At 40.1% G+C, this 26,309-nt stretch overlaps 3 protein-coding genes across 3 annotated transcripts; 2 read left to right on the top strand and 1 right to left on the bottom strand.

Annotated features, from left to right (window-relative positions):
- Window positions 1-1,120: 1,120 nt before the first annotated feature.
- Window positions 1,121-3,346, top strand: NEUTE1DRAFT_115496 (uncharacterized protein; the record flags this gene model as incomplete). Its single annotated transcript, XM_009858995.1, has 5 exons — window positions 1,121-1,286; window positions 1,352-1,432; window positions 1,490-1,867; window positions 1,902-2,613; window positions 2,701-3,346. The coding sequence occupies 5 exons, from the start codon at window positions 1,121-1,123 to the stop codon at window positions 3,344-3,346; spliced, it is 1,983 nt and encodes a 660-aa protein (XP_009857297.1).
- A 354-nt stretch (window positions 3,347-3,700) lies between these two features.
- On the bottom strand, window positions 3,701-4,315 carry NEUTE1DRAFT_143468 (uncharacterized protein; the record flags this gene model as incomplete). The annotated part of the gene is made up of 3 exons (XM_009858994.1): window positions 3,701-3,954; window positions 4,046-4,203; window positions 4,281-4,315. The coding sequence occupies 3 exons, from the start codon at window positions 4,313-4,315 to the stop codon at window positions 3,701-3,703; spliced, it is 447 nt and encodes a 148-aa protein (XP_009857296.1).
- A 9,020-nt stretch (window positions 4,316-13,335) lies between these two features.
- NEUTE1DRAFT_143467 (uncharacterized protein) lies at window positions 13,336-23,097 on the top strand (the record flags this gene model as incomplete). Its single annotated transcript, XM_009858993.1, has 2 exons — window positions 13,336-13,351; window positions 22,802-23,097. The coding sequence occupies 2 exons, from the start codon at window positions 13,336-13,338 to the stop codon at window positions 23,095-23,097; spliced, it is 312 nt and encodes a 103-aa protein (XP_009857295.1).
- Between the last annotated feature and the right edge of the window lie 3,212 nt (window positions 23,098-26,309).

Raw genomic sequence — 26,309 nt, 5'->3', positions numbered from 1 at the left:
AAGATCAAAAAGTTGACGACACGCTGCTCTTCTGCAATCGGCCAAGTGGCTGCGACAGGTGATGGGACGTTGTTCAGAAATATATTGGCGGCTCTGTTGTCATTTGCTCCCCTCCAGCCGTTGTTGAAAAAGGACAGGTACCTCGTACGAAACGCAGCTCTGCTGACAGGTGATGGGAAGCTGCCCGACAGCTGGCAAGTAGCCGACGAGCTGACGCCACTCACCACGGCACTCACCTCACCGTCTCACCGTGGTGAACTGCATCTTCTCAATCCCAGAACTTACAAGTTGCAACCTCTTCCGCCAGCACAAATTCTCGGATGTGCCAAGTGCTTTCCCGGTGCAGTGATGTTCCCGCGCCGTTGGATCATGAACGACAGACATCATTGGCGAATCGCGACATCTCGACATGAAAATGGAAACCTATTCGGCATCATATGCTCGCCATCATCATTGGAGCCTGGGGAGACGTCAAGCTTTTGATTCCGATTCTAACTAGTGGCCCGTTGAGTCTCAGCTAGCTCTGATTGGGCTGCTCGCATCTTCATCCTAACGCTCGGTCTTATGTCGATGCCTATCACCATGCCAGCATTTGAAGGAACCGTACCCTGCTCGCGTACCCTGTTTCAGCCCACCGTGTCGAGTTTCCGCTCCGGTGCATGACCAAATTACTTTTCGTGTTACCGTTGGGTTATCCTGAAGAATCCATCTGTCGCGGGGAAGCCCGTTAAAAACGCTCGCTGGCTCAGTCAATCAATTCGCGGCTGAGCACGAACGCTCTTCGGGGATCACCCCCTCGAGCCCCTCTACTGGGCAGGCTCACTTCCACAACAAGTCACTCGACGAGTAGTGATCAGCCTTATTTTTTGTGTAGTGCTGACTTGATGCAACCATACGAGAGTGGGCGAGCAGCCACCAGGTAGCAGTCCACGATGATCCGATCCTATAGGGTCATCACCTACCACCATGTCTCAATGGCGCTTCAGGAGAACTAGCCCTTTTTGTGGGTAGGAAGCTGACACGGGTAGCATATTGCCCAAGAATTCTTCTTCCTCTCCCATTCTTCTTTTCCCCTTTTCTCTCTTGCATTTTTTTCATATTTCCTGTGAAATCAGACATCATGGTCAGGAGGTCGACTCCCGTTTTATGGTGTGTAATACAGCCATGGATTTGCCAGGCGGCTAGCATTACCACCCTCCCCAAGCCAGATGATTCAGTCGTCCTTCCACGACAAGTCAACGGTGACGTGAGTTCCTCGACATTTCTGCGCAGAGCCTATCATGCGTGTGAGCATTGCCGTCATTGTCTTTTTCCTCAGTACACCAGGACCATTGGGCTAATTGAACCAAAGCCGCCGTTTTGGGCGGGCGAGTGTACATTGACGGTGGTGAGGTCTCGTACTACAGCGGTACTGACATCACCTTTCAATACTGTAAGACTCTCCACGCACTAACTGTCGAAATCATGGTATATCCTAACTCTACCCTAGCCAACTCGTTGCTTTCTATCGATCTAACCGAGGACTGGACAAGTGATTCAGTCCGGTTCGACTCAACATCCAAACCGACTGGTGCCGCCAATCTCAAGGGCGGAGGAATCTGGGTAGACGAGACGCAAGGTGTCCTATATACGGGATTCGCCGGCATTAAGTCGGATTTTGGAAATAACGCCAATCAGCCTCAAGGCCTATGGTCATTTAAGCCGGATGGTAAAGGAGGCGGAACCTGGCAAAACCTGAATAGTACTGCGGATAAGATGTTTACGGAAAAACTGAGACCGTTCCAGGGCAAGATAGCCAGTGGCAATGGCGTTGGTTACTTCCTCGGAGGTACGCAGGCTTTTTTCCCCCGACCTCCAAGACTTCTTTGTAAGTGATCCGTGAAGCTGACCTCGATCAACAGGCTTTAAATCAAACTTCGATGGACCGGTGAGTGGCCTTCTCACGTACGACTTCGCGTCGAAGAAGGCTATCAACACATCCGTCTCCCTTGCTTCCACACAAGGATCGGAGCAATTTGGCAGCATGCTCTACGTGCCCAACTTTGGCAAAAAGGGAATCCTGGTTTCCGTGGGAGGCTATATAGGGGATTTGCAGACAGACGATAGCAATGCCAGGCTGGCCTCCATGGACACCGCACGCATCTTCGACATTGACAGCAATGCTTGGTTCGAACAAAGCACATCGGGCACCTCGCCCAGGCCAAGGCAGGAATATTGTATGGCAGGAGTGGCATCGGACAACCAGACCTACGAGATCCTCATCTACGCCGGCTGGGGTCGCACTCTGGGCAGCGTATCTGTACCCTTCGACGATGCCTACGTGCTCACCCTGCCCGGGTTTTACTGGACCAAAGCTCCCTACACGGCACGGAATCCCAGACACGCGCTCAGCTGCAACGGGGTCGGTGGTGGTCAGATCATAACAATCGGAGGCGTCGACACTACTAGAGATGGACCCAACCCACTGTATAAGGTGGTTTTCACGACTACCGATCCATTCTCACAAGGCATCGCGGTGTTTGATCTCGCTACCTTGAAGATCACAGACACTTACACAGCGAACCGAACCTCGTACTCGCCTGCCCCTGCGATTCAGTCGTTCTATAACGACAAGTAAGTGACCTTCAACACCCCACCGAGAAACATGGCAAAACAAAGCAGAATAAATCACTAACCAAACTCTCCCTTGCACCACAACAGAGGCAGAAAACCCGAGTCCGGCTTCACCAACAGCCAACTAGAGTCCGTCTTTGCCCACCAAAAATTTAAAGCCACCAACAACAGCGACCCCTTCCCCCCCCCGACTCCCTCCTCGCCCCCGACTCCCTCCGACTCCTCCTCACCATCGCCCTCCGGCTCAACAGACCCCTCCAGCAGCAGCAAGGCAGGGCCCATCGCCGGCGGCGTGGTAGGCGGCGTCGCAGCCATTGCCGCGGCGATAGCGCTGGGCTATTTCCTTGCTCGCCGACGTACTAAGAAAAAGGGACTGTCTGAAGAAGGGGAACAACACCAAGAGCAGCAACAACAGCAGCAACAACAATCGCCGCAGCAGGGACAACAGCAAGTAGTACAGGAAACCAAGTGGCAGCCGGGGGGTTACGAACCTTATTCTGGTGGTGGTGGTGTTGAGGCGCCGTATACCGATGGGAATGGGAATGGATACAGCGGGGATAGATTGTACCAGCATCAACAGGTTCATGAGCTTCCGCCGCATCATGTTGTTCATGAGATGCCGGAGAGGCAGAATGTTAGTGAGATGCCGGAGAGGCAGAATGTTAGTGAGATGCCGGAGAGGCAGAATGTTAGTGAGATGCCGGAGAGGCAGAATGTTAGTGAGATGCCTTGAGATTATGGTGGTGACGGTGAAAGGATGGTGGTCAACACGACGAAATTAGATGAGACGAGTAATGGTGCGCCATGTAAGGGGAGTAAGGGGATGCTATACCACCTATTTTTTGGTTAAACCTTTTTCATTCTTTGACGAACTTATAAGAGATAGACGTTGATTCGATAAATTGAGGGTTATCCCTTTAAATGAAACGAGTAGACACATGAAATGGTGAACCGAGTGGTTGGTTATTCACAACATAGGTGGGCTACTGTTGCATTTCCTGTTTCTATTTCCAGTTTTATCTGGAAGTCTTTTTTCTACTTCAAGTCCCCCATCCTCCATTCTCACCGCCTCACAACTCCGCTCCATTTAGTAAAAAGCCATCTGCACAGCTGTATACGCCGCCGTCAACTTAAGCGTCAACAAGCCCACCGAGCTGATAATGCCGAACTTGGTGCGGGCCTGGGGGCCTCCCTTGGTGTAGCCAATGGCGTAGAACACCCTGCTCAAGCTCCACAGGCCGCCCAGCGCGCCGGCGAGCACGGGGTACTTGAGACCCGCGATGAGCATGGCGCCGATGGCGGGGGTGAGGTTTTCGGTGAAATTTGCGTGGGCGCGTTGGGCTTTTTGGTTGAATGTTAGCATTGGTTGACCGCAGGAGGTCAATGGAAAGAAGGGCCGGGGTGGGGGGATGGAAAGGAATAAATGACATACCGCAGTTAAAGGCTTTTGCCTTGGGGTCCTTCTCGGCTACCTCCTGAGAGGCATAGGCGGCGGGATACTTGACGCCCGAGGCCTTGCGCTGCTTGCCGGTGTTGATGGAGTGGAAGATGTTGATAAAGAAGGTGGAGACGGTGGCTAGGAGGACGTAGCTGTGATGTGTATGTTAGTACGAGGCCATCAAATGAACGACGGTGAGGGATGATGATGCAATGATTATATTACTTACCCGTACTCGTTGGGGAGAGTCACGATGATAGCCATTTTTGCTTGTTTGTCGTAGTGAGGTTGATTTAAGTTGTAGAGGTAATGGTGAAGAAGAGCAAGTAAAGGTGAGTGATATGTTGTTGACAAGTCTGAAGAGAAAGATGGTCTAGTATATAGAGTGAGGGAGGGAATGAAGGAAAGACCTCTCACGAATATCTCCTGACTATTTAACGGTTTTACTTTCAATCCTTTCCCTAGCCTCTTTCCTCTCTCTTCGGTGATATTAAAAGTTCACTTATAACACCGAACTTGATTAGTCAACCATATTCTATAACACCCGACTACAATGGCCCAAGTGTGAGTTAGTCCCAATTGAAAAGTGCCCAACTCCCCCCATCAAGAGGAGGTCATCTGTGGAGTTTCCACCTGCTTCCAACGCTAGCTATTGGCTAATCATGTGTAATCTCGGGGTCTATATCACGCCGGCGGCAGAAAGGACACGGGGCGATTCTGTGCCGACCGACCGACTGTTGTGACTTGTTTCCTTGTCGACGGCCGCTCGAAAGCCATCTCGAGGAGGTTATTTCGCTCTTCGAGGCTGTGCTCCTTATTCATTGTGAGTGAGTGCCATCTCGGTATGTTCTGTTAATCTTGGCCTCAGACTTTGCACGACACCACGGTTGCGGATATCGAATACAGTAGAAACCCTAGTAAATGCAACTAATACGGACTCTATGGGGAGGCTCCAGAAAAGTTGGATTTACTAGGAGTCTTGCAGTTACTAGGGTCACACTTACATACAAATGGGGCGAAGGCGCGCCACCAGTATACTTGCATATACTAGGTAACTCTATATGGACTTGCATTTTCTCGGGGTTGCATCTACTAGGGTTTCTACTGTAGCTTTTGTTGTGTGACGAACCGTTACAAGCACAGGAGTATATCGCTGGGAACAAAGAGTAGCAACGGTAGTAGTAGCCAAAGGGTACTGGTCGATTGTATCAGTTGGTTGCTTGCTGAAGAGCCGTAATATAAGAGGCCTGGGGAGGCCATCTTGCATATACGGGTCTTCACAAGGGGGCCGCCGCGCCGCTGTCTTGGTTGCGGCGCTGCGGCGCTCCGGAGCCGCCATCTCGGCGCCGTTGCTGCGGCGCCTGTACTGCGGCGCGCTCCTGATTGGCCTATCTAATCTGCTTACATAAGTGATCCCTTATTGGATCGTAACAACGTACCGGCCCTTGTCGCCTGAAGCTCCAAAGCATCTATCTAGCGATCTGTATATATATAGATCTTTTTGAATACCTTTATCTATTCTCTATCTTCCTTCTGGCGCTGTCCTTCATCCGGGCGCCGTACTTCTTACTTGGTTGGCTGTAGTTGCTTCTAGAATAGTTGGAGATTGTCTCATAGTATTTTATTAGCGTCTTCGGCGCTTCTATAGTTGGCTCGCTAGTCCGGTGGTGTCGAGAGGGGTTCGGGTAAGTAGTACCCGTGGCCGAGAGTCTGGCTGAGGTAAGTATTGCAGCCGGAGGCTACCGAATATTTCGAGGCTAATACCGAGTATTGAGGCTCTACTGAGCTTTGCCACCCTGGCCTTAGATTGTAAGCAATATCCGTATAACACGGCAATAATTGAAGCAAACAAATCTAGCTAAGTAATATAAATCACGGGTTAATCCCGTAGCATTTGGACTGTACAGGCACCTGCAAAAGGAGAATCAAAGGATAGAATAGTCTTGCTTCTTTATAATAGAATACGTTATCTTAATAATAATAGAAGGTTACTAGAATTTATAAAATCCCTATAAATTTGCCTATCCTCCCAAACCCTTCTAGTAGCACGCTAGAAAAATGAAATAGAGAGAAAGTAGTTGGGAGAGACTTAGAATACATTATATATCTCGCGAGAAACCGATAAATGAAACTTATCCTATTGCGCTACTAATAGATATTATCCGCTCTTGGAAGACGGAGCAAAAGGCTCGACGTTCTGGTGGCAGCCAGAGTACATTCTGGCCGTTGCAAGTAATCTAAGACCCATTTGAACCTAAGTTATAGCCATGTCTCTCTGAGGAGGTTGGACTGGACGAGGCTGAACCTGGTTGCCTGAAGCTATAACGCATCGATGAGGCTGATGCCAGGCCTTGAGGCCACAGAGCCTCAATATCCTAACCTTAGGGTGTTAATGAATGTTGCTGGCGAATGTCCGTGTGATATTAACTGTAATGAGAGTCGACGTATGATTCGGTCGGAGCGCCTTCTCGTAGCCTTCTAGTGCCCGTTTATATATTATTTCGGTGTACGAACCATCGGGGGAGTTAATGCAATATGACCATTGTTAGTCTGGCAACGTATTAGATATTAACTCAAAGCGCTAAGCTTATAACACCTACGAATGGGCGTAGAGCCACCGAAGACTTGTTTACTAAATATTTCGCCTTAATAGAAACGTAGATTTAGAAAGGCAAATAATATCGCAGATTACTTTAGAGAAATCTTTGATTGGGTTATTATTATAGCGAAGCAAGCGAAATATTAGTACGAGGCGGGCGTAAATACTAAGCGTTTAAATACCCCTAAAGTACAAACCGAGCGATATAGTATTATTAGAATACAATTATAATAGTATAGCCTAGTTACTATTGTACTTAATATTAGTTTAATACTAACCTAGTATAGTTTGTGATGTATATAGTTATATAAGGGGAGGAAAGTGGGAGTGTATACCTAATTGGGAATAAGGGTACTAGTATATTCTACTAAGGTACGTAATAAGTATATATAATATATATTAGTAATTATATTAGGACTACTAAAAGGCTTTATAGTTATAAAAAGGAAAAGAAGACCCAGCTAATTAAATAATTCTATAGTAAGTAATAAAGGTTATTTACTACTAAGAATAGTATTTATAATTTATAAACAATATTTATTTTATACCTTTTGGCTATACCGAATAGTATTTGATAGTCTTTACCTTTAATTATCCTATTTAGGTAGATTAGACCTGCCGTTCGTTATACCTATAGATGGAATTCCTTGCCTTGCTTTAATTACTATTTTTATAAACTTCTTTCTATTATTAATACTAATACTTTCGACCCATTCTAGCATATTAATATAAGATTTCTTATCTATAATATACCAATTCCACTACTTATTAAAACTACTTCGCAAGAGAACTTTGAATAATGGTTTAATAAACCGTCTATTAAGAAAGGTAGTGTAAAATTCCTTATATCTTCTTAATAGAGCCTCTACTAAGTCGCCTGCACGTTCGGATTCCAATAATTATGCTAGGGCCGTAAGGAGCTCGCCGGATAAGCTGGACTGGGCTTGCAAGACCTGTAAGGCAGCCTTTCTAACCCCCCAATCCTCATCTCCTAAACGTGCTATTAGATTGGCGATGGGCGGCGGGATTGTTGGTCGTTTTGCTACCGAGTTAAGAATGCTGAGCTTTATATCAATCCCTTCTTCTAAGACGTCTAATAAAGCTAGGTCTAGAAATTCCACCTCGCTTGCTAACCGTGTTTTGCCTATAAATTTATATTTAAAGAGCAGCTACTCTTTTAGCTTATCTTCCAGCCCCTTTCACAATAATATCTCCGTCGATACTTCGCTCAAATAATATATAACCAGCCATTGGTACGTAGGACCTAACAAATTATACGGTTCGTCCTCAATCGCTTGGAAGAACTCTTCTGCTTTGTTTTTAGCATTAAGCAAGCCGGTAATAAAACGCTATAGGATATTGTAACGGGCTGTATATTTATTCTTACAAAGAAATTGGATAGCCTTAATAGAAGTAGGATTTTCATTCTTTTAACTATTGAGTATTAGGTATTCGAGGGGCTTGTTAGCCTTCTATTACCGTACAAAGTACTTAGCCGCAAAATACTCTTAGTAGGTTAGATATAGAAAGTAATAGGTTTGATTATTAAATTTCGCTAATAAATTTAATGTTCGGAGAAAGGAGAGGCGCGATACTGTTTTATTAAATAAAATACTATAGGTAAAGTAGCGGGATATTTGGTCGAGATGTTTTGATTCAAATTCAATTGTATTATTCTGTAGTCTAGTAAAAGTAAGGCTTTCCAGAAATAAAATCTCCTTTGGAACGAGATTTTCAATTCCGGTGCGATTAGCCTTTTAGATGTAAACTATTATTACTAATTCGCCGTCGTGCTTCTTTTTCAACCGCGGGATATCCTTCTTCTATAGACTTTAGTCAATGGCTCGGTAAACGTCCGTTATAGTGTCAAGCCTCGAGCTACAATTGACGTCGTTGTTATCCTAGGCGAAATAGAGCGCATCTAGCTGAACTGGAATCCGCATAAGGCCTTGGATAAAGCTACGACTTTCAAGAAACGAGTGAGCGCGGTCAGTTGTTTTTGGGTTATTGAAAGCTATTTTAATATAGCCCTTTTGTAACGAACGGCAGTCTAATCTACTTAAATAAGATAACTAAAGGTATAAGATTATTAATGCTGTTCGGTGAAGCCAAAAGGTTCACAACAAGTATGTGTGCGTGATATTGGTCTTAATGATAATAATCAAGTTGTATTGACTACTATCGAACTATCTAATAATCTGAGTTCTCTAATCGTCCCTTTATACTCTTATTCTACTACGAAATGTCTATCTCTAGCTGTTTATACAAGCGTGAACCCCTAAGCGTAGTAACAGTTTATTTGTAGTATTACTTACTACGAACGCCTGCTTACTAGTGAACATCTGCTTACTATAAGCGCCTACTCACTATAAGTACTGGCTTACTGGTGAGCACCTACATATAGTGAGCCTATATATAGCTTCTGCGCCCTTCCTGACCAACCCTATCTCTAAGGGTTATACTAGTCACCTTCGAGCGGGGCTGTCGGATTCCGATGGCTTGGGCGGCCCCTATATCGCTTAAATTCGTAATACCTTTACTTATTTTGGGTAGAACCCAATCGTCTCCAATTCGAGATTTAGACTAACCGAAGGCTTATTATATAGATAGGACGTAATAATAACGTTCGGCTACTCTAGCAACTTATTAAGGAAGCTGGATATATCGCCTTCGCTCAAGTCCTACGATACTTCGTCTAAACCATTAAGGAGAAATAGAGTCCTGCTCCTCTTCTCCGGTATACTAAATAATATATCGGACAATACTCGGACGAGGTTTTCTTTACTCTCCGGCCCAGAAAAATATTTATAATTAAAGAGGTAGAAGAAATTGTATCCGGCCTAGCGTCGTTTTTCTTCCAGCTTTAGATTCCGTAGAGGCACCTACAATATACGGTCGAATAATTCAGTCCATTCGGGTTATTCGCCACGTATAAACAAATAGATAATTTTTTTATATAGAGTAGTCTTCCCTACTCCGGCGCGTCTTCGAATAAAGATTCTTCTTAGTTGTATCTTACAACCGTTAGATTCTTTACATTCCTTGAAGAACGATGGTAAATCGGCTTAAATTGTCCCGTATAGCGTTTCTACTTTTAGTCAAGTAATAAATAAAAATAGGGAAGATTGCGAGACCGATTCTTCTTATAATTCCTTTTTCGAATAGTCTTTATCTTAGCCGGTCCGCTCTATAATAGAAAGATTAATATAATATTAATTTATTGGTAATTCTATACCTAAGAGCTGTTTAATTGTAAGTCTATCCTTAGTATAGTATTTCTTATATATCTAAATATTTGTTTGCGCGAGGGGGATTCCTTTACGGATCTTTCTAATAAATTCTAAGATTTTTCCAGAAACCTTCTTATAATTTGCATATTTACGGCTACCGAACTTATTCATTAGACTATAGGTCCGATCGAGTAATAGTAATTCGAAAATGATATCTAGTATTACTAAAGACCTCCCAACTAACTGGTAAATATTAGTTATAACACAGGGGATACTAATACTTTAAAATTTCTTATTAATTTTCCTTTAAAAAATAAAGTAGGTAACCAAGGGAATATTTTACGCCACAAATTCATCATTCCGAATTTATAAAAGTTGAATATTAGAACGGGCCAATTTAAATATTAATAAAATTATATAAACTTACGTACGAGTGCTTCAAAATCAAAGGTCGATCCTTTTATACTATCGAGTAACTTATTCACTTTTCGGTCGCAAATTAATACCTATACGGTCAAACCTAGATCTATTTAGTAAATTACCTTTTGAAACGAAGTCCCTCGGAACGGGGTAGCGAGGAAAACAATACTACATATTACTATTATAAGGCAGGAATAGCTTTCGCTATATTTATCATTAGCAGTAGTCGTAAGAGCTCTTATTAAAATAATCCCCCTAAGACAAGAAGCAATAAAGAGGATCGGTCTATCTCTTATTTTATTCTTTACTAAGAGTTCTCTATCGATACTATTAATTAGGAGCGTAACGATCTTACTATTAAGCTTCGGGACTAAATCTAACGGTTAAAGTAAGTCGGTAAACTAGTCTAATATAAAGATACGTGCCTTTTCTACGTCGATCGGGAGTAAATCGGCTAGCCAATTAACGTTATCCTTGGGATTCCGCCGATCCTGCTATATCTACGTATCCGGCGACTTCGTATTGAGGCTATGGATAGTAATAATATTGATAACGGTGTCTCTATTATCCTTAGTAACTTAATTGAGACGAACGCCTTGCCTCGTAGATTATATAGAATCTAAAGCGAGTCTCGCCGGAGACGACAGTGCGGGACCGGGACCCGCGGACGCACGGAACCAAAGCCAAGCGGTGATCGCACCGATAGGGAAATATAAGGTCGTCTTCTATACTGCCCAAGAAATACTTCTATTAAAATCTATAGTAATTAAGGTTCGGGTACCGGGAGAGGAGCTTGTATAGCCGTAACCGAGAACCGTACTAGTATACCCGCACTGCGGATATTGTATTCTAGCGGACGTTAATAGGGCTACTACTAAGTAGATATTATTTCGGCCTTTGTATTTAATAGTATAGATAAAATGTTTAATAGCGTAGAATAATATATTTAATACCAATCGCTTCTCGTAGGCAGGGGCTCAAATACTTAATATTAAAAATCGAACTGGTTTAATAATCTTTGCTCAGCCCTACATCGAAATAAGGCCAAAATGCTATAAAGCGTCCATACCCAATTATCTCGATCTAAGAGGTTAAATATAAGGGGTTTGGTACCCGGTGTTAACTTAGCTTATATACTAGGCTGGAGCCTTTAATTAGGTGTATCCGACCATCGAGACTAGCTCGGCGGCTAGGTACAATTTTAATTGGCCTACTAACGACGCCGGTAGGTTAGCGGTTTGCGATTTGGAGAATTGGTTATACCCTATAGAGCATCTACTGCTATAGCTAAAATGATAGCGCGATGGGCTTTAAGTAATAAATTAAATTTTAATAGGCTGGAGGTCCTGTTGCGCGAGTAATGGAGGGTGTTTGAAGGAGATATTTTTATTTTTCTTTTGGTGTTGCGCTTTATCTATGTATTTTCTTACTTTCATAAAAGCATTAGCCGCGCAGTTGGAATTGTAGTACAACGACATCGACGTAGCTACCACCGACTGAAGACGGGAAGCGACACGAAATACCAACGCTGCGAGCACGATTATTATCACTATAAACGCGATAGCTCCTGAGCCGGACATGGACTAAAACCCCCCATTAAGTCCAAACCGGATAATATCCTCTAACAATTCCAAATCTCAAATTCAAATGACATACAGAACAGTATGTCCTACCAATTGCCATTCACTTCCACTTAACGTCTATATCCTCGCTGAGTACTAACAGTCTATCCTATTAGGTATTATTAACTCCTTTCCAAACAGCCCTCTTTCCCCTTTCCTTTACCACCTACTCTACTATCCATTCCACTACCAACCCTCCCTCCTCAACATCCTACACACACTTCTTCCCAGCCTCGCACTGCAATATCCGCCCTTATAAAGCAATCGACGACCTCGAATCGCTTTACAAAGGCCCTTCGCCCTCTTTTATCGCCCGCGAATTCGACCTCTCCCGGCTACACTCTATTCGCCATCTGCTCTGGCTAGCCGGGCGTCCGGTACCGCCCCACCCTTTGTACCAATAAGTGCTTATAAATCGGGAGCTAATAGTAACTAAAAAGCTCGAGCAATATTTAGTATAGGGAGGAGGCAGGGTATTTCTAAAGCCTATTAGTAAGTTTTTATTGACGAGGGAGTTTTGGATAAGGGAGTTAATATATAAAGGCAAGGAGAGCTATCGAGGAGTAATAGTAGCGCTAAATAATAAGGAACGGGAAAGAGATCGGGAAGCAAATAATAAAGGATAAAAGAAGGATGACGCGGGAGTATGTAAATAATACGAAAGCTAATAAGTAGCATTTGGATTTTTATTTAATTATATTAGTTTAGTATAAAGGGAGAGCGATTTTAATTTCGCTATTGTTAAGGGCCTTCTCCTATACGAAGTAACCTAGGATTAATAGTATTTCTTCGTAGACAAACTACTCGCCCCGCGAAATATAATATATAAGAATATTACTATTTAGTTTATTTATAGCGAATTACAATTAAACCAACTTAATTTTATTTATATATTTATACGGGGGCTTTTATTATTGGGGTTTATAATTATATAGACTTTATATAGGCAATTTATTATATAAAATAGCGCGTAGGTTATAGGCGGGACGGTATAGATTATAGTAATTCTATTAGGGATATAAAGTCGGGTTGGGTACTATATTAAAGGAAGAGGGGGTATTTAAGAGGGCAAATTATAGGTTTACGGTATTTTCGATCTTAGGGCCGATTAGTGCTATAGTACTAATTTTTACGTATATAATAGTATTATTTGTATAGAATTTTATAAGAACGAGGAGGTTTGAAGTCTAGAGGAGTTAAAGGCTCGGAAAGACTTGGAGTAGGTTATATCTAGAGATTGGGAGACTAGGGATAAGGATAGGGAAGAGGATAGGGATAGGGATAGGGATGGGGACAGGGATGGGGACGGGGATGGAGATAGGGATGGAGATGGAGATGGGGGCGCTGGGGAGAGGGAGGACGGGGGATATGGAGGTGTGAGGGAGTAAGCGGTTGGGCTGATGGATGTACAAAATGGAATCCCGCGTCAGTAGGTTAATTGTCTTCGTACTGAAGATCCCAATGGCTCGGGCGGTGCGACTGAGATAGAGTGTTAGTAGTAGGACAATACTAGCGAGTTTACTCGCACCAAGGTTAAGGACGGAGGGAACAAGAGGTACTTCGATGTGAATATTAAGTTTAGTGCCTCCGGTGTCTCGTCTGGCCATGTTGCGCTGAATGAGGTGTTGATCCCTGCACAGGCTCCGAGGGACACTACCTTAGAGAATAAGTATGTTAACACGTTGTACTTAGTCTGGGGAGGTGGGAGACTAAGGAGGTTCCTTTAATGTTAGAAATTTATTACAATTAAATTAAACTACTTTGGGGCGTTGCCTGCTACCCTCACCGAATTCAGCGGACATTAGTGTTAGTTATGTGCTATAGTAATAGCAGACTACCCACATCGACCAAGTAGTTGAGGAACCCTAACCCTAGAGCTGGTTGAGACAGCTCTAGGGTTAGGGTTTTAACCGCTATATCTAGAAATACAGCTCTATACAATTACTATTCGCTACATTTTCGCACCTCTCGAAGGATTGATTGATTAAAGAAATGCGAGAAAAGAACGAGCAAACGCTATTTCTCAGCTAGAAATAGGAACCTATTCCAACTTTTCTCTTATGCCTACATATGAAACGAGTTAGAAGGGAAATTTTTCAATACCTTATAGAGCACCCAACACTTTAATAAACGGACTATCGGCTTCCGAAGCAAACGTCCAAATTGTTGGAGTTGGATTTATTCTACTAGAAGACGACTATAACCAAGCACATCCTTAGTATCTACGTTCGTACTAAATTATTAGCCGCTTAGTGCAAGTATTCCGAGGGAACTGAACGATAATTTAGCTTGGTGTACCCTAGAGAAAGTGGGGCTATTATAGAATAATTAGATAGTATACAATTGGAAAGAAATATAGCATTTTAAAGTAATAGCCTAATTATACTATATATTTTATAGTATTATATATATTAAATATTACTAATAGGTGAAAATTTTCTTAAATCCAGAACGGATACCTTGGATGTTTAAAGTCTATAATGCAATAGTGTATATCACTTCCTATTCTAGTTCTTTTAAGAAGGGCGAAGGTAGCGAGCTATAGGAAGATTCTTTAATATAAATATTATAATATTACGAATCCCTGAATTAATTTGTTTATAGCGTGAGGCCGCTTTAATAAAGCGGGATTGCCGTTTGGTAGTGCTATTGTAGTTCTAAAGTGAAGTAGATTTGATCGGATGCGGGGATTGCGCGGGTAGTATAGCTGACTATTTCTACTAAATCGTTATCTTTTGGATCCGTATTACCTTTAGTTTATAGTCGATTATACTTTAGATTAGAGCACGCTTATAGAGAGGGAGATGTAGTATTGTGGTTCTAGGAGGAGATATTTTAGTAGGAGAGACGGAGATAGTATTCTAATTTATATTCTATATACTTAGGATTTTAATTTACTATATTTTATTACTTCTTCTATTATACTTTCTCTTTTCCTCTTCTTCTATTCCTATTTTAGTAGGTATTCCTTATTAATAACTACTCCTATTTATTTATTACAACTGTAAATATCTAATATATATATAAGCTACGAAATAAAGTTATTAATTTGAATATTCTCCCCTTCTTTCTTATATTTTAAATAATTAAATAGTTCTACTATTCTATAATACTTATTTGTATACTTTAATAAACTATTTCTAGTATGGAACAATTGGCCGCATTTTAAATAAGGAGCGGATTTCGATTTGGTAATTATAACTATTAGTTTAGGTTTAACAATTAATTTAATAAAGAGAATTAGAGTATTAATAAAACTATATACTCTTTTAATATAATTATTCTATTTTAATACCCTCTCGATTCTATATTCCTCCTTTCCTTACTACTAATATTCGGGGTATAAGAAAGGTTTAAAGGTTATTACTATAAAATAGACGTTCTAATAGTGTCTATTGAAGTTATATCGACGAATAAAACTTTATAGGTAGAAAAGTTATATAGAGAATATAAAAGCTACTTTTTTATATTCGGAAGCTATTTACTCTATTTTTTAAATAATTCTTTCTACTTTTCCGTACTTATTATTTAAATATATAAAAAGTATTTCCGATACTATAAGCTACTTTTGGGTAGTTTAATTAGAATTATTATTAATTGAATTTGGAAAAACTATTTTTATAATAGTATTGGAAATTGGATTTTTAGGGTTTAAATATTAATTAATAATTATTACTATAAGTAAATTAGGACTAAAAGAGTATTTAAAAGGATTTAGAGGGGGGGTTAATATATTTTTAATTAATAGGCTACAAACCCTAAGAGAATCAATTTTAGCGAAATAGTTTTCTTAAATCTATTTGATAGCCAAATTTAATAATACTGTCCGTAGATTTCCAATTTTTATAGTAAATTACTTTACCTCTCTATTATTTATAGAGAGTTTAAGCTCTTCCTAGAAGTAATAATACTATACGTAAAGTGCTTTTATATTTTTATAATTTTTAAACGTTTTTAGTGTAGCCGTTATTAAGTAAAGTTGTGAAAGCGTGATCCTACGAGAGATAGACTGCAAGACTAGAAGCCACAAATCAAAGTAATATTAAGTGTAAAGGAGGAAAGGGAAGTGGTACGAACGAAGGCATTCGGAATCGGACATATAAGTCCGGATTCTGCCAGCGGTCGCCGCCTTCCCGATCCGGATCGCTATCGATAAGAACCTGAGCCTCATTCCGTCCGATGTACCCATGGTGCCCGGTGCTCTGGGCATCTGTCCGAGCACGCCATGACACTACCAATCCTTATTCCTGTTAGTTCGGAATTGCGCTAATAGGGGTAGAATATAGTTTTTTTTAGGCGCTACCTCGATTTAGCGTATAATCTTCCCTCGCCTATACTAGAAATTATATATTAATTGCTTTAGATTATTTTATAATTATTAATAAAACATTAATATTATTTTAAAGGTATATTATAGTTCGGTGTATTATAGGGGTAGACGTTGTATTTAATTTTCTTTAAAAAGATATTTTTATACTACTAATAGTATATACAATTAGTAGCCGACCTATATTAAATTAGGAATTTAAGTATTAATAGGTAGTATCTATTAGGCATTTTAATATTTAAACTAATTTAGAAGGCTAGATATTGATAATTAATACTGTAAATATATATATTTTGCTAATATATCCGTTATCCTATAGCTTTAAGACTACCTTTAGTTAGGGATAAGTCTTTTAAACTACAAACTAAAGTTTAAGGATACTATACCTTTAAAATTTTGGTCGGTTAATTAATTAATTAATACTCATTTTTTCGTTCTATTCTATTAACCCCTTATTTTCTCCCTAAATATTATAAAATAATTAACTCCTTTAATTCTATACGTTTAATCTTGTAAATATGTATTATATATACTCCAAAGCTCAATCTTTATAATATAAAAAGGTGTGACGAACAGGCCGTCTGATCTGCCTAAGTGAGATAGCTGAAGGTAAAGACTATCAGTGCTGTTCGGTGAAGCCAAAAGGTTCACAACAAGTATGATCGTGATACTGGTCTCGGTGATATTGATCTATTGACAACTGTCGAACTATCTGACAATCTGAGTTCTCTAGTCGCCCTTTTATATCTATTGTGCTTACAGGTGGTTTGCTGTTTTCCGTAGGTTGGCTCATGGTGATAGTGTTGGCTCATTCCTGTGAGCCGAGCTCATTCTTGAGCCTGGCTCACCACCATGAGCTGGGCTCATTCATGAGCCTGGCTCACCTTTATGAGCCTGGCCTGGTTCATGAGCCTGGCCCACCGTAAGCCTTGTTCCCTGCCCATGGTTACACTGCCCAGCCTTCACGTGCCTGCTGTGTACCGGCAGTCCGGTTGGCCCGTGTCCTTCTGCTTATTAGTTCGTAACAAAAGGTCCTAATCTTTTTATAATTCTAATTTGGGTTTCCAATGCTAATACCGGCCCGGGGGTTCAATATAATAATAACGCCGCAAGGCCGCAATATAACTATAACTATTATAAATATAAATTTCTACTACGGGTAATAATAGTATAAGCTTATATTAATATTTAATAATATTAAAGCGGCTATAGGATAAGGTTTACGAAGATTACCTTTATTTAATAAAATTGTAGTCCGGAGACCCGCGAAACCCGTACGTCGAAAAGGAGTAGATTAAATTAGCGAAGGGTAGTCTATTAATTAATACTTACCGTTAGGTTTTTAATAACCCCGACTTTAACCGATAGCGCTAATTGTAGGAGAATTACTTACTCTAAATTAAGGGAGATCTAGAAGTAAGATTATATTGTTATATAGTATTATTAATAAATTAAAGCGGCATATAATCGCTAATAGCGGTAATTTAGCATATTTTTTCTACTAAATTACTAATTTATATATTAATAATATAATTACTATACTATAAAGTTTAATTTACCTATTTAGCTACTAATAACTACGCTTACTCTTATATTTACTGGAAAATATATACCCCTCTAATAATACAATAGTATAAATCGTCCTATTTAAAGTTCTACGCAAAATACTAAAAGACTCGAATCTAAAAATTATTTATCTAGTAATTAATACTCTAAATAAATATATAATAGACCAATTGTAACTTCTCGAATTAATTGTTTAAATATTATCTATATCTATTTGTATTAAGTAGTTTATATTTAGTTGCAATAAGGTATAGATCGAAGAATAGTTGGCGATCGTTGTACAGTAGTCTAGATTCAACTTTGAACTAAATGCCAAATCCGTTACTACTACTATTAGTATATATATCCGCTATAAAAAGTCCTTGACTTATTACGGTAGAAATAATATAATAATATAATATAAACGGTTATATATAATTATTTCTCTTCTAACGTAAATAGGATTTTTCTTTGGGTAGCCTTAATTTGTTAAGTACTTACCGGCCCGAGCGTTCAGAGGTAGGAGACATTTATAAAATTATAAGCATTCCCCCCCGGGTTAGATTCCTTATATATTGTGACGAACGGCAGTCTGATCTGCCTAAGTGAGATAGCTGAAGGTATAAGACTATCAGTGCTGTCCGGTGAAGCCAAAAGGTTCACAATAAGTACGCGTGCGTGATACTGGTCTCGGTGATAATGATCTATTGACTACTATCGAACTATCTGACAATCTGAGTTCTCCAGTCGTCCCTTTATACTTCTTCGTTCTATTGCGAGATGTCTGTCTCTGGCTGTTCACGCAAGCGTGAACCCCTAAGTGTGGTGATGGCTCATTCGTAGTATTGCTCACCGCGAACGCCTACTCACCAGTGAGCACCTGCTCACCGTGAGCACTGGCTCACTGGTGAGCACCTGCATATGGTGAGCCCGTGCATAGCTTATACGCCCTTCCTAACCAATCCTATCTCTGAGGGTTACACCAGTCACCTTCGAGCGGGGCTGTCGGGTCCCGATGGCTTGGGCGGCCCCTGTGTCGCTTAAGTTCGTAACATATATACAGATAATGGAGCAGATTATTTAATCCAATTATACGAATCTATATAGGCAAATTCTTACCGTCTCCTCTATCGTTCGCCGACCTATTAACCTTCAAGAATTAACTACTCTCGTTGAAATATTAAACAATATTTTAAATAATCCGCAATCCTTAAAAGAGCTTATAGGGCTTTACGGCTCGTTTTTGACTCTTCGAAACTAGACTATTTATTTTATTTACTAATTAGCTAAGGACTTTCTATTAGGTAATACTTCTAATAAAGCTGGCAACTAAGCTTCTTAGGAGGCGTTTAAATAGATTTTTCCTTCTAGGAAAGAAGATATAAATTATATTATCTTCTTAAAGTTACTTAAAGCTATATTTATAATATTACAACGCGATATATATAATTTAAACGTACCGGGATTTTTAAGCGACAAGGTCCAAGTGCCGGATCCGGACCCGCTAGCGACGGTACGGTACTCGTACGTTTACTAGGTTAATCACTTATATAATTCGGTTTCCGGTACGAATATAAAACGGGATAATCTTTTATGTAATAATAGGGTTATTTATATATTCCTTAAGACGAAGTACTTTTACTAACTGGAAGCTCTAAATTTATTTTAAATTATATTTGCGGGCGTTATTACTATTAGAAAGCTCGAGGGCCTACTAGTAAATATAAATCTAATTCCGTATTAGGAATTTAATTTAATTAAAAATATAAGGAGGTAAAAATTAGTCGTAATTATTAAAGTTTATTTAGGATATTTACCGGTTTACTCTATTTTACAAATTAATAATAGAGTAAATTCTACTTTAAATATATATATTAGCGCTTATATTTGCCCTAAGTAGTAACTTAATAAAAATGAATTTTAAGGTAGAAGAACCTAATTGGATTCGAAGTAAGTTGGCTATAGAATTAGATTAGAATATATACCTCCAAACTTTAGAAGGCTATAGCGGTTTGGTTTATTCAATAGTATTTTTGCCTAATAGTTAGCGGCTCGCATCCGGTGCGTGTAATAATATAATAACGAATTCCTATATCCCTAAAATATATAGTAAGAGTTCTCCTTGCGGCTATCGCTAGCGTCGAGGTGTGCGAGATGTATAGATTCTAAGCTTTACGGCAGCCTATTCACACTTACATCCCGCCAGTCGGGGACCCTACTTAGTAACTCGCTTGGTTGGTCTCTTGGACGGGGCAGACAATATCCGATATTATATAGTACATCGCTAGCAAAAAACGATATAAGAAACGCCTTAATTAAAGATTGCGTAGCCTAAGTAAATAGATCAACTTATGCTATATTTTTATAATTGATATAGCCAAACGGACGACGGTTATCATTAGAAAGGAAGCCGAATATACCGTAGACGATATCGCGTAAGTTAGTCGCGCAATACTATAGACGCTCGATTTAGTTGGAGAAAGCTATAAGAATAGTACCTAAGCTTAATTTCGTTCCGCAGCAAAGTAATTAACAAATGAATATAGCCTTATTTGGATAAAGATGGGAAGGGAACCGCTTATAGAACCCGCGCCGTAGTAGATAATTATTTAAGAATAAGGCATATCCCTTACGGAATTTCTAGAAGGCTTTTAGCACCGCTTCGAAGTATAAAATCGATATAAACTTTTCTCTATATATAAGAAGTACTTCCCGGGCTAAGGCCACCTCCTAAAATATTTATATCCGGTGCTAATACTTATTTATTAATAGGTAAATGATACTAATTTTTAGATTACTTAAGACGGATTTCCCACGTATCCTACGTAGCTCTTTAATATAGAGTAAATCGTAGAAGAACCTTACTATATTATACCCCTTAAAATTAAAAATATTATACATACTCTAGATATACCAACTCTTTTCATTATTATCGGATTATTAAATATATATAACGTCGGCCCAGAACTAGGATTCTATATTGTAATACTAAAGTATTTAGAGAAGCGTATATAGGTTCTCGCTAATAAAAAACTATTCGCCGTTAACCTTAATATCGTCTTTATCCTTTATATCTCCCTATATATATAATAGCGTACAATATTAGAGGGCATTATCGTTAAGAGAGGTGTAGTGAAGTTTAAGACTAATACGGTCGGGAGTCGATTAGTAGGCGGGACTGTATTGGAATATACAAGTCTCACGCTTTTTGCAGCTCAGAGGGCTATATATGAATATTATTAGCAATATTTATTTGTTTGGACTGGGAGGTGAGTTTCCCGGATTGGAGTAGCTATTACTATTAGTGGTTTAGTGCAGCGGGTATAGTAGTTTTACAAATAGTAAACAGAAGGAGTGGTTCCTTCTAAATATTAAATAATAAAAATACCAAAGATTTGAAGGAGAACCCCAGGTGATAAGAATATAACTATGAGGAAGGAGTGTATCTGGCCGAAGACCTCTACGTAATGTGAATTACCTGTCACCTGCGCCGGTTCTGTCTCTGCTCCTCCACAATTTGTGTAGATCCAACTTTTCCCTAATAACTATTGTAAGCAAAAGAACAAACTTTGACGGCACTTTATAATTTCTTATCCTCTTATTTGCTTTCAAATCCTAGGTTTATCTTATTTATAGACGATACCTTATTATTAGGCTATTACTATATTTGCTATTAATATGTACCCCGTACAGAATAACCTTCTATACCTACAATACTTGCCTATTAAGACTCGGCCTAACCCTGCCTATATCCGCACCTAGCTATAATTATTACTCTCGATACTATTAGGTATTATTTCATATCCCGTGATTAGATCATGGGCATTCAGGCCGAGTTCAGGATGACCACTGTCTATCGGAAAGTCTTGGCATGCGTGAGGGGTACCTGGCTGCGATGTGACAGAACAGGATGGCCAATGATCCAGAAATGTAGAGACCTCGTTGTCCTAGGTCTGTCAAAGCCAAACGAGGTTGAAGCACTTCGAGGATGTGGGTAAGAAACACCACAGAAATTCTGAGAGCTTTGAGTAGTCCGCTGTGTGTGAAATCTGACAGTTGCTGACTTCTTCTTCTGGATATCAGTACTTCTTTAGCGCACGCAGCTCCCGCAAAAAGTCAAGCTCCAATGTCCATACTACCAGCGAGAACAGAAGCTTCGAATTTGACGATGACATCTTGAGCATTTGCTCGGCATGTCTATCCGTTTATTCGTGCTAATTCAGAGCCCGTTGGTTACCGTGACTTCACATTCCATGGCACCAACAAAACTCCGTACCCAGAGTAGACGACAAAGGACGCGGAATTATGCCGTACGTTTCCCGCAATTAGCAATGCCAGTATCAAATTGGAAGCACTAATGGCCAGGACCATTGCAAGTTTCGGACGAATATTATGATTGAAGCACCCCTTCATCTATGCCATGTGAACGCTAGCATTGTCAATGCCGTCCACAGCACATACGGTTTACACTTCGTTCACATTTGATGTTAGGTCCGGGGATTGTATCCGAGATGAGATCATGACCGGTCACTGGTATGTATGTTGTATGCTGAGCTCAGCTCGTACATGGAGGGACAAGTCCCTAGGCGGTTTTTGACAGTTGGTGAGGCAGAAATATGATCACTTTATCCACAACAGTCCGTCGTCTTTCTATGTCCGAGGCGTTTAAGGCTACGATGAGACGAGGCTTGATTCGAATAGAGCAACCCGTGTTTGTGAGCGGCAAACATCAGCTGGCCGTTGGCGGCATTACATTCTGCTTTGGGTTTGGCGGGCGTGTTGCCGGTTGTTCCTTCCCGTCTTTCTCCTGTACAAGTTGTTCGTGAAATTGCACCTTCTTGGTGTGATAAATGAAAAGTTTTCGGGCTTTTCATCGTAGGTTCCCTTGGTACTAACAAATTCTACAGCTTCAGTTTCTTCGCGAAAAAAAACCTCGCTAGCGGCTCGCCACCAAAAGGAGATATGTCATCAACGATCAAACCCAAAAGCCACCCTCCAGAGCAACAGAAGCAGAAGAACCGGACTACTCACTATTCACCTCCTCCCAAAAGCGATGGATCATCTTCATCGCCGCCCTCGGCGGCTGGTTCTCCACCGCCAGCAGTTTTATTTACTTCCACGCGATCCCCTTCCTCGCTCGCGATCTGCACGTCAGTATCGAGAAGATCAACCTCAGCGTTACCTCGTACCTGGTCGTCTTGGGAATCTTTCCCTCAATAACCGGCAGCGCAGCAGATCGATACGGACGACGCCCGGTGTTCATCGCTACTCTCGCTGTGTATGTGGCTGTTGCGCGATTATAGCTATATGTAACGAACCGTTACAAGCACAAGAGTATATCGCTGGGATGATCAATAGACAACGGTAGTAGTAGCCAAAAGGTACTAATCGATTATAGAAGCTATTGCTTACTGAAGAACCCAGTATACCAGGAAGCCCGGGAGGGCTTCCTTATATATTAGGTCTTCAGCCGGACCCGTAAACCCGAGTTTCCCCCTCGGGTCCCGGTTTGGACCCGGCCTTCAAGGCCGGTCCTTCGGGTCCTATCTTCGGGTCCTACCTTATTGGTTGGTTTTATTTAGATATATAATTGGATTGTAATATAATACCCCCTCTCCTATAGCTTTATCCCAAACGCTATAATATAACCTTATAATATATAATAAAGGAATTACGGGGGTTGGGTACTAGCCGGTTATTAATTGTAACTTTATTACTTATTATTCCCAACGCTTCCTCCCTTTCCTACTTCCTTTAATTTTAATAATCTTATATCACCTAATTTCTTTTTGTCCTAATAAATTTTCCTTTCTATTGATCCTTACGCTTATTATTATAATTCGATCCCGTATCTCTCGTCCCTAGCGTTCTATTTAGAAAGGGGCGGCGGTTAAGGCGTTGGCAATCTTAGTCGAAAGTTCCGGAGAGCCCGCTAAAATGCTTTGTAGTAATTGTTATTATTATAGCCGAACTTATATTGTAGATCTATCAAAATCGAGTGCGTATAGCGAATACGTCCGTTGCAAAGTTGTTTGTAATAGTTAGGACGTTACTAGGCGTTATAAGTATTATATTATTTAGGTAGTAGAGTTGTTACTAATATTTATAGTTTATAATTCTATAAAGGAGGCGAAATATTTAGAGGAGGAAGAGGAGTAATTATTGAGGAGCTTAGTCGAGATCCAATCGAAGTTATTGCGTATTAAGGAGTAGAAGCATCATTTCCAGAAGAGGTAAAAGGAGATATTTAATTAAGGAATAGCGGAATTAGTAAAGGAATTGGGGGATGTTAATCCGCTTATTTCTAACGAGCCGATTTCCTCCATTACTTCGGGGGAGCCCGAAGTTAATTACCCCCGTCCTGTTCTATCGCCGATTGATTTTGACGCGTAGGCTCGGGAATAGGGGCTGGAGTTTCCGTTGGTCGGGGACGATCAGGGAATCGTTGGTGAAAGCTCTCAATCTCATCCTTCAGGTTGAGAAGGTTCCTCGTTGGTTCCTAAGTATTACTCTTGTAACTATAGCCTTGCTATTTAATTAAGTATTCGATTTCTCCCGTATTAGCGTTTAGTTTTGAGTCTAGGATTGCTTCTATTAAGAATTCGTCTCCGTCATTCTATATCTCTACTTGCTTATCGATTCTAGCGTTCTTTAGTACTAGTTCTAGTAACGAGACGTAGAACGTAGGCTATTGCCTTATACCCTTTGGGAGTTCTAATCGGTAGTTGTTCGTACCGACTTTTTCTATTACCTTAAAGGGTCCTAACTTCTTATAATTGAGTTTGTCGCTTGGTCGTTTGGTTTTAATATTTCGTTGGAGAAGGTAGACCTTATCTCCCCTTCTAAAGGTCGGCGCCGACGACCTTATACGGTCGTAATAGTAGTTTATACAATCCCTAACGAATGTAAATTCGTTTTTAAGGGTTTTGTATATCTCGGTTAACCTTTCTACCCGGATATATACCTATAGGACGATTAATTCTAAGTCCCAGCCGCGTCGGGAATTTATTTTATATCCGTAATTCGCAAAGAAGGGCGTAATTCTCGTTATTTCTATCTTCGAACTATTGTAAGACATTTACGCCGTTGGTAATAGCTCGGCCCAATTATCTTATTTATAATTAATATATACTTTAAAGTATACCTCTAGGACCTAATTTATTTATTCTATTTACCCGTCCGTCCTTATATAATATATAGTAGATATTTTATATTTGACTCCTAATTTGTTTATAAATACTTATTAATATTTTAACGAGAAGAGTTTATCTCTATTAATAATTAGTTCTTTCGGCTATCTATAGTTAGAAGTAATATACCTTATAAATATATATCCTAACTACTCCGTATTAGTATTTTCTCTAAATGGGAGGAAGTATAAGAACTTTGTAAATTAGTCGACAATAATTAATATACTATCGTACTTAATTCCTATAGCTAGGTCGTATAATATAGGTAGCTTTATAATAAAGTCCATAGTTACTAACTGCTAGGGTGCTTCCAACACTGGGAATAGTTCGAATAAGCCGTACGGTTTGTATCGGTTAGCTTTAATCTTGTAGCAGATTTCACATTCTTGTAGTACGTCCGTAACGACGTTTTTTATTCCTAAGAACCCGAAGGATTACTATACTCTTGCGAGGGTACGGGTAATTCCTACGTATCCTCCCTCTTCTAGTAATTCGTAGATATCTCTTACTAATTCCTTTTATAAAGGGGGAGGTACCCAGAGCTTTCCTTTATACAACCAGGGTATTATAAATATAACTAAATATATCCTAATTTCCTTATTATCGACTTCGTATTATACTTTAGTAATTCGCTAAATCCAATCGTCTAAGTCCATTTTAACTACACTATAAATATCAACGTTGTCGTCTATAGTTTATTCTTATAAGGGTTAATACCGTAGTAACCCGTCTACGTTAGTTTAGAATAGAATAGGGGAAGTAGTAGGTCTATTCTTTATTTTAAAGTCCTCCCTTCTACTAAGTACGTCGGCTCTCGCATTTTCAAATCCCTTACAATAATAGATATTAAAATTAAATTACAATAGGAATTCCGACCAACGGGTTTATCGTTAGTTAAACTCCTTCGTAGTTGTAAAATACATTAAATTCTTATAATCTAAATAAACCTTAACTTCGTACTTCGTACTATTAAACCACAGCTTCCATTCCTTAAAAGCCCAGATGATGGATATGAGCTCTTTGTCGTGGATTAGATAGTTGAGTTCGGGTCCTCGGAATACCTTAGAATAGAACGCAACGGGATATAATCTTCCTTACTCGTTGTATTGGCCGAATTATCCTCCTATAGCCCAATCGGACGCGTTAGTTTCGACTTCGAATTCCTTGTCTGGGTTTGGGAGTACGAGGATAGGATCGTTTAGAATTATCTATTTTAGGATCTTAAAGGCTTTATTATATTCCTAGGATTATATAAATTTAGTGTCTTTTTTAGTTAGGTCGTTGAATAATTTAACTATATTTCCGAATCCCTTAATAAAATACCT

The sequence above is a fragment of the Neurospora tetrasperma genome (assembly GCF_000213175.1).
Source record: "Neurospora tetrasperma FGSC 2508 unplaced genomic scaffold NEUTE1scaffold_81, whole genome shotgun sequence".
Classification (NCBI taxonomy): Eukaryota; Fungi; Ascomycota; class Sordariomycetes; order Sordariales; family Sordariaceae; genus Neurospora; species Neurospora tetrasperma.
This window is presented reverse-complemented; position numbering and strand designations above follow the sequence as displayed.